The sequence below is a fragment of the Chrysoperla carnea genome, chromosome 1, assembly GCF_905475395.1.
Source record: "Chrysoperla carnea chromosome 1, inChrCarn1.1, whole genome shotgun sequence".
NCBI lineage: Eukaryota > Metazoa > Arthropoda > Insecta > Neuroptera > Chrysopidae > Chrysoperla > Chrysoperla carnea.
Genome location: NC_058337.1, coordinates 124,104,580 through 124,117,630, shown reverse-complemented (window position 1 = coordinate 124,117,630; position 13,051 = coordinate 124,104,580). Strand labels below are relative to the sequence as shown.

The 13,051-nt window shown below is 29.9% G+C and overlaps 3 protein-coding genes across 3 annotated transcripts; 1 reads left to right on the top strand and 2 right to left on the bottom strand.

Moving 5' to 3' along the window:
- Window positions 1–727: 727 nt before the first annotated feature.
- Window positions 728–2,804, top strand: LOC123294288 (2,3-dehydroadipyl-CoA hydratase-like). Its single transcript, XM_044875423.1, has 6 exons — window positions 728–848; window positions 908–1,155; window positions 1,219–1,363; window positions 1,990–2,139; window positions 2,466–2,712; window positions 2,786–2,804. The coding sequence occupies exons 1-6, from the start codon at window positions 773–775 to the stop codon at window positions 2,802–2,804; spliced, it is 885 nt and encodes a 294-aa protein (XP_044731358.1). The 5' UTR covers window positions 728–772.
- A 95-nt stretch (window positions 2,805–2,899) lies between these two features.
- On the bottom strand, window positions 2,900–12,212 carry LOC123294280 (zinc finger protein 91-like). Its single transcript, XM_044875410.1, has 6 exons — window positions 11,949–12,212; window positions 10,640–11,890; window positions 6,143–7,144; window positions 4,815–4,934; window positions 3,456–4,119; window positions 2,900–3,288 (listed from the first exon to the last, which is right to left on the bottom strand). The coding sequence occupies exons 1-6, from the start codon at window positions 12,081–12,083 to the stop codon at window positions 2,900–2,902; spliced, it is 3,561 nt and encodes a 1,186-aa protein (XP_044731345.1). The 5' UTR covers window positions 12,084–12,212.
- On the bottom strand, window positions 6,113–8,234 carry LOC123298281 (zinc finger protein 26-like). The gene is made up of 2 exons (XM_044880244.1): window positions 8,112–8,234; window positions 6,113–7,144 (listed from the first exon to the last, which is right to left on the bottom strand). The coding sequence occupies exons 1-2, from the start codon at window positions 8,166–8,168 to the stop codon at window positions 6,128–6,130; spliced, it is 1,074 nt and encodes a 357-aa protein (XP_044736179.1). The 5' UTR covers window positions 8,169–8,234; the 3' UTR covers window positions 6,113–6,127.
- Window positions 12,213–13,051: the final 839 nt, after the last annotated feature.

Here is a 13,051-nt window from a genome sequence, read left to right as displayed (position 1 = left end):
GAGTTTGACCTTGTCATAATCACATATGCCGGTACCTACCATAGAATATATAACCTTACGGTTATATATTCTACATATACCGATAGTAAAATAAATCTTTAGACATTTATATTTTATGAAGTAAGAAGAGTTTTTATGGACGTTTCACGTATATACATGAACACAGTTGGTCAGACTCATTACTTGAAGTTGCACACATACAATACTTCATAACACACGGTACACATTCCCTCTTTGTTTTATATATAAGAACGTCCATTCAAGGTCATACACTGCATATATTTAGTTTCTTTTTTTTAAAGAAAAGTAGCGGTGGGTGTTAAAAAGGGTTGCATTGTTGCATCAAATTCGATGCTGCCTAGCGTTAGGGGGAAATAATAAATATGTTTATTCTTTACTTAAATTGAAGAGAGGGATAAAACATTTTCCAACTTTCTCAAACTCAATTGCTCAACATATAAACAACTGTAGAAAATTTTTACCAATTTATAAAAAGACAAATTTTATAAAATAATAGACTGTGGGACACCACGTTTGTTTCTCTGACATTGACTATACCAAGGTATACTAACGTCATACTAAGGTAAATATTTTTTAGTGCTCCAATACGGTAGGCAATATGGGCATTGCCAACTTTAATTAGTCTGACATTTAGGTTGTCTTTTTTATGTATTAGTCTATGGTCTACAATTCGATAAATACTTCTTACATGTCTATGGTAGATACAAAAGTTTGTTGTTGATTAGGTTAGAAATATTTTTAAAATAAAAAAATGAAAACTTTAAAGCTAATGAAACATTTGAATTCTTACACAAAACGATATTATTCAACACAAAATTTAGATAAAAGTAAGATCGAATATTTTCTAAAACCAAAACATAACCTAAAAAAATATTTTCGACTTTAGAAATTGTAGTTGAAAAATTGGGAACAATTACAACAATAGGTATAAATAGGCCAGAAAAACGTAACAGTTTAGACTCACAAACTTTAGTACAATTATCAAATGAAGTAGAAGTATTCGAAAACGATAAATCAGCCTATGTAGCGGTTTTATATGGTATTGGCGGAAACTTTTGTTCCGGCTACGATTTGAATGAAATTGCAGTTAGCAAAGAAAACGCCGAATCATTTTTTAAAACTATAAGTAATGTGGTGCGATTTTTTATACGCAGTTATGCTAAGCGATTCAGTAAATTTTATTATTTTTTTGTTTAGAACCTTACGCGTCGATTTATTAGAAAACCTTTAGTGGCTGCGATTAGCGGCTATGCTGTTGGTAGTGGTATGGAATTAGCTCTAATGTGCGATTTACGTGTTATGGAAGATACAGCGGTTTTAGGTTTTTTAAATCGACGATTTGGTAAATTGATATCAGAATGAAGGGCAGACTTTTAATTCTCAGTTTGTCTTTAAAACTATCTGATCAAAATGTCTCTGTTAATAATAATACATAAAAGGGGTATCGCAAATGGGTTCCAAGCATTTAGACCAAGTGGTCCTCTCCGGGTAACATATGCTATTTTAATCAGATGAAGCTATAGGATTCTGTCGAGACCAGACCTCACGCAGAAAGCCTATAGCTTCTCTGCCGGGATTTCTCTCAATTATTGTAAGCCTGACTCTTTGCAGGTTTCTGCAAGTGTAACTAACATATATGGAGGTTTCATCGCCCTCCATAGTTAATCGACAGTGTCCTGTCAAGAGTCCCCCCACTCTCACTGGACTGAATTTTTGGATAGATTTCATAAAATCAATCTGGTTAAATTTTCTATTCGGTTCAATAAGTTCTCGTATGCTAGATAATTTTGGGGGGAGAGTAAAAAAGTAACACAATATGAAAAAGATACACAGGAGAGGCTAGAATTTATTATGGAAAATGCCCGAACAAACTGGATTTTGATAGTCTGTTCTTCTGTTCTACTAATTACTTCGTCCTAGACACACGTACTTAAGTCTATAAAAAGGACTTTATTTTTTAAATAACAGGGATACCGACACTTGATGGAGGCACAGTACGTTTAAGTTCAATGGTTGGATTACCATATGCGTTAGATTTATTACTAACCGGACGTGGTGTTACTGGGAAAGAAGCTTTAGAGCGTGGATTAACTACAAGATTAGTAGCTTGCGGAACATGTTAGTAACCAACAAAGGGCGAGATCGTAGATTTTGGATTTTCTTCGAAGCCACTCCCCCCCCTCTCCTTTAAGAAGTCGATTTTTCGATACGAAGTTGTTGCAACCAAATAAGCAACTGCTAAATTTCAAAGATGCATCACTTTTTTGTTTGTCTCGATGATATATGACGATAAAAATAGAAAATCTCAAAAAAATGGCATAAATTCCAATATTTTATGAATTTTAAAATAGATTCGCCATTTTGGAGGCAATTTTCATAATCTATTCGTATCTCGTCCTTTTTTAATTTTCGATTCGTATTTAGTAATTAATTTATCTTTGTAGCATTGGGTCAAGCAATTAATTTAGCCAGTTCCGTAAATAAATATTCACAATTGAGTTTAAATACAGATCGCAAATCCATGTATTATAGTATTTTCGAAGCGAAATCATTAGACGATGCTATGAATTTTGAAAAAATAAATAGTATTAGTGATGATATTATATCAGAATCAGTGGATGGTGCCAGAAGATTTTTATCTGGTGTTGGAAAACATGGAAAATTTTACAATATTATTGAAAAAGAGAAAAAAGCATGGGAAAATGAAGAATAATTTTTGTGTATATTTTTTTGTAAATATTTGTAAATAAAATTTGTTATACAGAATTGAACATCAATTTTAATATTTTCGAAAGCAGAGATTTTTATAAACAATAAGACACAATAATTACTTTAAAAAAAACTTTTATTTAAAAACAATTTCCAAAAAAATATTTTCTCATTTTGAATGAACTTTCATATGCGTTGTTAAAACAGTTTTCGTACCAAATGCTTTACCACAAATCGTACACGCGAATGGCCGTTCGCCGGTATGACAAATCATATGTTTCTTTAATAACGTACGCGTATGAAACGCTTTGTTACATATGTTACACGAGTGTGGACGTAAATCTTTATGTGTTGCATTGATATGTGCATTCACGTTAAACATCATTTTAAATTTTTTACCACATATTGGACAACTTAATTTTTTCCCTTCCGTATGCACGTATGCTTTATGTATTTTAAGTGAATCTTTTGATGCGTATCCTTTGTTACATATTTCACAATAAATTTTTTTATTTGCCGCTTCTGAATGTTTTTCTTGAATATGTTTACGTAATATACCTGGAACAGGATAATTAGAATAAGGGAAGATTCGAGTATTAACTAACTGGTAGAAATCGTCACGTAACAGTGTAAGTTATAAGCAAACATCTATTCTATAAATGTCTGAATCTACAATAGCTGCTGTCACTATGTAATAGTGATTTGTAAGTTTAACTCTACTGTACCTTGTTGTGTATATTCTTTGTTACACACTTGACATTTAAATTTTTCCTTATTCTCTTTATGTGTACTCAAATGGTAGCTTAAACTTTGTGGTATTATAAATTTGCCACAAATAAAACACATTTCACGTCGTTCCGGTTCGGTATGTTGTGTTTTCATATGTGTGGTAAGCGTAAACGAATACTTAAATGTATTATCGCATATTGTACATTTAAATGGTTTCTCATTTGAATGAGATATTTTATGTACTTTTAAATAACTTTGTTTGGTAAATTTTCGTCCACATAAATCACAGATACAATCGTCTTGTTCATCTTTACATGATCGATGACGTTTCTTTTTTGTTTTACGTATATTTTCGGTTGTTGTTGGTTCAATATTTTCATTATCAGTTTCATCAGATGATGAAGATATCACAGTTTGTTGTTCCTCAGATTTAATATTTTCAGATTTTATCACCGGTGCGCTACAATCGTTCAATATGCTACATTTAACATCAATTGTTTCTATTTTTATTGCATTATCTGTATCAGTTTTGTCATTGTTTTCAAGAATTTCTGATAAAATTTGTAATGATAAATAATATTTTTGTCGAAAATCGTATGAATTTTTTAATAGATAATGACAATTTTTACAAATTTGTTGCGGTAATTTATTCTCTGATTCCTATACAAAAATTTAATTATTAATGATATTAATCATAAAATAATAAAACATAAGAGGGGTTTCGCAAATGAGTCCCTAGTACCTAGACCAAGGGGTCCTCTGTGAGAGAGAGATGCTTTTGTAAGAAAGTGAAGCTATAGGATTCTATCGGGGCCAGAAGCCAGGCAGAAAGTCCACAGCTTCTCCGTCGGGATTTCTTCCAGGATTGATGGACCCAAATTTTCGGATCAAAACATGCTGAATCTGACGTCTAACGAAATTTCATCGTCCTTCATACAGACCCTAAAAGTGGAATCATCAGAGATCTCCATTTTATGAAAGTGGTAGTCCAATCGACAGTGTCCTGTCACAGTTTGGAATATTCCAAAATATTTAAAATGACGGGAGTTCTAAAAGCGGCCAAAATTCGATAGACTTCAAATTAGATCATCTCTCTTCATCATATAGCGTGTTTTAGAGCTAAAATGTAACTTCGCAGTTCATCAACAAATAACATTATTACTTAGTCTACAAATACCAAATCTATTTTAAACCGGTAAAGAGATATAAGAAGAGATCAAATATTAAAACTACCCCTTGTTTATAAATAAAGAACTCTTGATTGAAATTGTTCACGTAAACTCAATAGATTTCAATTTACAGGGTATTTAAATAGTTAACTATGTTGTTATATTTTCGGAAATGTTATTATTTACCTGTACAGATGTGCACGCTTCTAGCATGTTAATAATATCAATATTGACGTAAAGCATATTTTCTTTTGATTCTAAACAAACTCGACAAATTGAAAAAAAATCTGATAAATTTATTGATCGATTCATAATTCGATAAAATTTACTCCCTGTTTGTAAAATAAAATTTCTTACAAAAAAAGAACAAGTGTACACTGTACACTTAATTGATTTTTAGGGTTCAGTATAAAATATGACTTTTTTTTGGCATATCTCATATATCTTGTTGTGTACCGGTTACTAGGCTGCCACCAAAAGTCTTAATATTTTAAAAGGAGAGACTTTATGAATCCTTTTGAGATGAATACGATATTTTATATTTAAAATTATCACTTTTATTGTTGATTTATAGTTATAAGTTGAAACTTGTAGTTGTAATAATCACTGTATAATGAATTAATTGAATATTTAGCTTGCCTTTAAATATAAAACATTTAGGTCAAAATATGAAATATTGTGACGTAAATTTTAAATATTAATTTTGCTGACCAGCTAAATAAATCAAACCATGTTACTATTACAATTTAGGTTATAACATTATTAAAATATTATTACTTAATAATACTAATTTGATTGATTTGTGTGTTAGTACCACGTTTTTAAGGATAACGCCGTCCAGGACCTAACAATCTACCGTTTAAAAAACCCACAAAACAAACAATTTGGTTTTTACTATATGTGCTAGTTATGTAGCTAATAGTAGCTAGTCAATAGTCGCCACGCCAGAAATCGGTTTTACGTGCGGCTATAGATGTTTCACATCAAAAATAAAATAACTTTTTTTCCGCTGAACGTTTTTATGTAAATTGTACGTAATAACTTATGCCATGTAAAACGTAATAACAGATGCGGACCCAGAGTTAAATTGGGGGGGGGGGGGGGTTGGTGTTCAGACACTAAAGTATTTCGAAAACACGAGATACAACCCGCTTCAAAGATTGTTTTATCTATTTTAAACCCCGACGTAAGGGGCTACAGTGGGATGGAAGTGGGGATGAACAATCGTCTATTTTAAAATATACTTAAGTGGGGTATTAAATAAAACGGCATGTCGTGTAAATTCAAAACTTTTCACGAAAATCAGTTCAACCGTTTAAAAACTATGAACTAATTTTATCGGGGGTTTATCAAGTTCGTCAGCTGTATACTAACAACCGCGCCATCTGTTGAAAGTGAGGGAAACACAAAGTTTTAAGAGGAAAAAAATCGAATGCATATTGTTAAAATATTTATTTTATATATACAAAAAAAATGTACAATTCATTTCAATCGCGAAACTATTTCGAATGTACCTTCATATGTGTGGTCAAACCGTATTTCGTTGGAAAACCTTTTCCGCAAATCGTACATACAAACGGACGTTCACCAGTATGATATCGCATATGTTTCTTCAACAACGTTCGCGTATGAAACGCTTTACTACATATTGTACACGCATGCGGTCGTAAATCTTTATGCGCTGCATTAATGTGTGCTTTCATATGACTAGTTAATTTATACTTTTTATCACATAATGGACAACAATGTTTCTTCTCATTACGTTGCTCGCTATGTACAAATGATTTATGAATCTTTAATGAACCACGTGACACATAATCTTTGTTACAAATATCACAGTAAAATCGTATATTGACCGCATCCGTATGTTTCTTTTTCACATGTTTTTGTAAAATGTTCTTTGTGGCATAATTACGGCCACATATTTTACACGTGTATTTCTCTTGTAATTTTTTATGGGTACTTAAATGGTAGCTTAAACATTTTGGTATAATGAATTTTCCACAAAGATAACATAATTCACGACGATCAGGTTCATTATTTTTCGGACCTATATGTGTTTTTTGATGGACTTTCAAGTGTGATCGTTTTTTAAATGTCCGACCACATAAATCACAAATATAATCAAAATTTTCTTCGGATGTGGCGGTTTTCTTTTTTGACTTTCGTATTTTATTTTTTGTTTTTTCTGTTTTTTCAATTTCTGATACATTATCCGTACTATTGTTGTCGCTATCTTCTTCTTTTATATCGGGATCGGGTGAATGTAATAAATTTTGCGAATCATTGTCATCTGCTGTTTGATTATCCTCGGATTTGATTTCTATTTCTAGATGCATATCATAATTATCTGTTAGTGTTTCGGGTTCTTCTTTCTTTATTCCGTTTTTACTCGTTTCGAGAATTTCATTCAATAATTCTAGCGATGCACAGCATTTTTGTCGAAAATCATAAGATTTTTTCAATTGATTGTTACAGCTTTTACATATTTGTTGGGGTAATTTACTCTCGGATTCCTAATTGCAGAAATAAATTATTAAAATTAATATTTTGCTCATATAGATTCACAGACTTATTAAATAAAAATAGATCACTAATACAAATCGTTAATCATAAATGAATTGTGAACCGTACTTAATTATTCGTAACTACTTAGTTGTCAAAAAACTATTCAAATAAAGAAAATAAATATATTTTACGTTTATCTAACGCCGCTTTTTGAAAAAGATAGAAGATATGTGATATGTCTTTACTTGAACAGTTTTTTGACATCTGTCCGGAACAAAAACGGTTCGTTTTTTTAAATTAAAAGGTCTATTGTGAAATGTTTTATTGTATACCTTATCAATTTAAATTTACGATTGATAACCAATGTTATAAAATGAATACCAAATATTTTAGTCAAACTTATTACTGTCAGTTCAAAAATGAAGGATCCTTATACCCACAGTCCACGGTGTGTTGCAACCTTAATGCGAGCAACAATATCTTATAAAACCTAATATTACCAGTCTATATTTAATATAAGTCTGTGCATATAATACATCAGTATTGTCAGAAATAATCCTAAAGAAGTATAACCTGAACATCTTGAATGTGTTGCTATTTCTTACCATATTAGAGTATATGTATAATTTAGGTCTGTGGTTCTGAAAGCCCACTTTCCGGTTAAACAACATTCCGGCTAAATTTTGTTTAGAATTACTTAGTTGGGCATATTGTTTTGGATAATAAATGAAACGAATCGATATTTCTTTCGGTTAAATGATTTAAGTAACTAAATATAAACGAAATTGACCAAACCCTTCTTCATATATAGGTAACGATAATCAGACCCAACGATAAACAAACTATATGAAGGATGGAAACCTTATTAATAAATATATATACACTCATCGATCGGTTCCAGTTATTCAATTATCGTGAAAAGTTATGGCATAAATAAATGTTTATTTCTATTAACTTTGATTTGTTTTTATTTACCTGTACAGAAGAACATTCTTCTAACATAAATAATATTTCACTATTTACATTTAACATATTTTCTTTATTTTCTAAACATATTCTACAAATATCATAAAAATCTGATATACTTATTGAATGGCTCATTTTTATTTTTATTAGTTTTTATTATAAAGAGTAAATATTAATTTTAATGTAATAAACAAACTGTACCATTTTTTTACAGTTAAATAGTATAATGGCGTCATGTTATGTAAAATATTACAATTATTTTTATTTAAAAACTATTTTTATCATTAATCATCATTATATTTATAAAATATTTTCATCAGAATGATTGAAATATTCAAAACTTTAAAATTATTTTGTACCAACGGTACATTTGTTACTGGCAACGACATTCGTATAAAATTATTCGGTACTGAATCCTAACTTCTGAAACCAAATACTACAGAACCTTTAATTACGCTCAAAACCTGCTTTAATAATGTCTGCCATTCTCTTAGAATACAAAATCTATTAATTTTATTATTTTTTACTCCCTTGACAAAAAAGACAAGTGTAAAGGCAACCCTTTTTTAGTAAATGATAAGGATATATTTACCAAGGACGCAAAGGACCAAAATAGTTCCTTCATTGTCATTTATGTTTGACTGTCTGTTGCCAGATTCCTTGTCTCACAGATTATTATTTATATTTATATTATTATGTATGCGACAAGGAATCCGGCAACAGGCGGGCAAACAGCCATAAAGACTTAGTAGTTCTATTTTCCATGGTCTATATACATGGACAAGCTTTAAGTGGGAATCGAACCCACGACCTCTGATATTACAGTTCTTATTATGATTTTCTTCATTTAATCTACCGATCTGTGGCATTGTAACTTCCAAACGAATGACGCGGTTTTAATTCGATTACCTATATTTCTATAAAAGCTTGTGACAATCTGAGTTGGAATTAGGGATGTATGAAATACAATTTAGAACAAAGCTTAAACTAAACTCTTTATTTATTTCATATTAGTCAATTTAAACTTAAAAATTCCATTTTTTATTTATATATTATATAATCAATTTTTACAAAATTATGATACAATTTTTTCCCAAATACTTAATCTTAATTTGTGTCTCATTTTAATCGTGCATGTGTCCATACGTAGACCTAACTTATGTTTTGAATTTATTATAACTGTTCTATTTCAATTTGCTTACAGAAATTTGTAAATAAAGGCTTGAAAATTATCGAATAATGAAACAAAATTATCGAATTTTACTTTTAAAATTAACGGACTCGGTATTATATCTCAATAAAAAAAAAAAAAAACTTTCGCAATGACATGAAACTAAAAAGAATTTATAAATCATAAATAAAAACATTAATTACCATGCTAATATAACTTCAAAGTTAATTTATAATAACCTTTTATAATAAAAATAAAACATAGATGGACCTACGGTTAGTTTGAGTATCTGACAACGCTGTACTCGTAATTATCTATTAGACTTATGCCCCCTAATAGACATTTAAAATTAAATATTTAATTTCGAGATATAATGATTGAAATGAAATTTGTTTTAATGAATACAAGAATATTTAAAATAAAAAAAACTTTTAAAAGAAAAGATCTTTAAAAAGAAAACCTACTTCAAAAGAAAAACTTTTCCAAAACAAATTAATATGCACTAAAAAGTAAAAAAATAACGATAATATAATGTAGTTAAAATTATTGTTATTTTTGGAGTCGGTGTCAGTCAAGCTAATGTAGCAAACTGTTCTGTCATAGTTGTTTCCTTGGCTGACACCGACTCCAAAAATAACAATAATTTTAACTACATTATATTATCGTTATTTGTTTACGTTTTAGTGCATATTAATTTGTTTTGGAAAAGTTTTTCTTTTGAAGTCTATTTGTTAAAAGTTCTTTTTATTTTGTGATTTTTAGTGAATTTGAAGAACACTACCTAAAAAAAGAATCATCGAAATCGGTTGGCGTGATATTGAGTTATTAGTCCTCTTGCCGTGTGCATACTTAATGCAAATTTAAGACTTTTATGGCTTTCTCACGGATACCGTTATCTAGACCAAATTAAATGGGACCACACGTGAAGCAACAGCTTTCAAATAGATAAAGAATCATCAAAATCGGTTTACCCAGTCAAAAGTTCTGAGGTAACAAACATAAAATACAGTCGAATTGATAACCTCCTTCTTTTTTGTTTGAAGTCGGTTAATAATGTATTACATGTAATGTGACCTTCTGACGTTCATAGTTATTTCAAAATTAAAAAAAAAAAAAAAACTTTTAAATGCGCGCTGTGATTTTCACACAATGGACAGGGATAATGCAGAAATGTATGCATTAGGGTACGATTATTTGAAACGTATTCTTTCTAATATATGGTGCTACCCTGAACGGTTTTAACTATAATTGTAAAAAATTTTAACCGTTCAAACATCCTACATGCACCCAAGGATTTTTTTTTTCATGGAAGAAAAATTTTATTTACAATTTTTTTTCGTTTATTTTACGTTATTCATGATTTCGAATGCACACCTTTCATATGTGTCGTTAAAACACTTTTAAATCCAAACGATTTTCCACAAATTGTACACGTAAATGGCCGTTCTCCCGTATGGCAAATCATATGTTTCTTTAACAAGAATTTCGTATAAAAAGCCTTATTACAAACGCTACACGCATGCGGTTTTAAATTTTTATGATGTGCATTAATATGATGATTCATGTTACTCAACATTTTAAATGTTTTCCCACAAATTGTACACGCTAGATTTTTCTCTTTCATGTGTGTATACTTTTTATGCATTCGTAACGAGCCTTTTAATACAAAACCTTTATTACATAGGTCACAAAAGTACATTGTATCGTTTTCCATATGTTTCTCTTTGATATGCGTTTGTAGGCCACTTTTTTGTGTATATTGTCGATCGCATTTATCGCATTTGAATTTCTCTTTATTCTCTTTGTGATATTTATTTTTATGGTAATTAATACTTTTTGGTAGTATTAATTTACCACAAATCGGACACATAACACGTTTATCACGTTCTGTATGTTGTGTTTTAACGTGTTCTTTCATACTCCATTTTAATTTGAATGTTTTGTGACAAATATAACATTCAAATGGTCGATTTTCCGAATGTATAACTTGATGTTTTTTCATATAAACTTTTTTCGAAAATTTTTTCCCACATATATCACAAATCCATTCAGTTTGTTCATCCTGTATACTTGGTCGTCCTTTTCGACCTTTACTTTTCTTCTCAGGGATTTGAAAATCAATATCTCCTTCGCTAATGCCATCTTCTTCATCATGAGGGAAATCGTTGTCATTGTTACAAATTTCGTCAGTTTCGGGTATCGAAGATGATGGTTCAGGTGGTGAAATGGATTTTAATTTTTCTTTAATTTTACGTCGTAGTTTAATCCTAGGTTTAGCGTAAATTAATTTTTTTACTGGAATTCGTTTTCGTTTAACAGAGTTCTCTGGTTTAATTTCAATCGAAGAAACCATCAAATCATTATTCTCTTCTTTTTTAACAATGTCTACATCAAGGGGTAAAGTGAAATTTGCGGGGATTGTGGGGATATCAAATTTTTCATCATCGTCTGTCTCATTTTTAATCGAAGAATCCTTATTATTCTCTTCTAATTTTAAAACAATATCTGTTAAAATTTGTATTGATATCAAATATTGTTGTTGGAATTGAAAATACTGCTTTAATTGATCGTAACAGGTTGTGCAAACATGTTTCGGAAGTTTTGAGTCTAATGTTTCCTTTAAAGTAAGTTTGATAAATATTTTAAAGTTTTTTTTAATAAATATTTATATTTACCTGTATGGATGAACATGCCTCTAACATATGAATTATTTCAAGATTCCAACATAATGCTTCAGCATCTTTGAAACTCAAACAAATACGGCATATTGAATCAAAATCTTTATAATTTACTAAATTATTCATTGTCATTTTTGATATATGTAAAATAAATTTTTTGTATGTGTATCAAATGTTTACTTACTGGCCTAAAGTGTACCCGGCCCAGTTTTCCATTCCATGATTACACTTTAGATTACGGTAAATTTTAATTGTGGTTTGATTGCTGTTGATTATCTTAGATTTTAAATTTTAATCGCAACCTTATAATTAAATTTGGATGTAATTGGTCATAAATTTGGTTCGGATTGTTACTTCACTATTCTAATAAGAAGATCCAATAAAAAAACTTTTAACAAAAAGAAAACCGACTTCAAAAGGCAAACTTTTCCAAAACAAATTAATATGCACTAAAAAGTAAAAAAATAACGATAATATAATGTAGTTAAAATTATTGTTATTTTTGGAGTCGGTGTCAGCCAAGCTAATGTAGAAAACTGGTCTGTCAGAGTTATTTCCTTGGCTGACACCGGCTCCAAAAATAACAATAATTTTAACTACATTATATTATAAATTATTTTTTTACTTCTTAGTGCATATTAATTTGTTTTGGAAAAGTTTTCCTTTTGAAGTCGGTTTTCTTTTTGTTAAAAGTTTTTTTATTCAGTGATTTTTAGTGAATCTGAAGTACACTAACTAATTTGTCAGTAAAAAAAGAATCATCCAAATCGGCTGGCGTGATATTGAGTTATTCGTCCTCTTGTCGTGCAAACTTAAGACTTTTATGGTTTTCTCATGGATGCCGTTGTCAGAACTCGACCAAAATGAAATGGGACCACACGGGAAGCAACAGCTTTCAAATAGATAAAGAATCATCAAAATCGGTTCACCCTGTCAAAAGTTCTGAGGTAACATAAAAAAAAAAAAAATACAGTCGAATTGATAACCTCCTCCTTTTTTATTTGAAGTCGGTTAAAAATTATCTTTTGTGAATAAGTTGGAATCTCAATAAGTTTCTTAACTCAATCAAAAAATTTTCAAAAGTATAATGGAAATAGAAA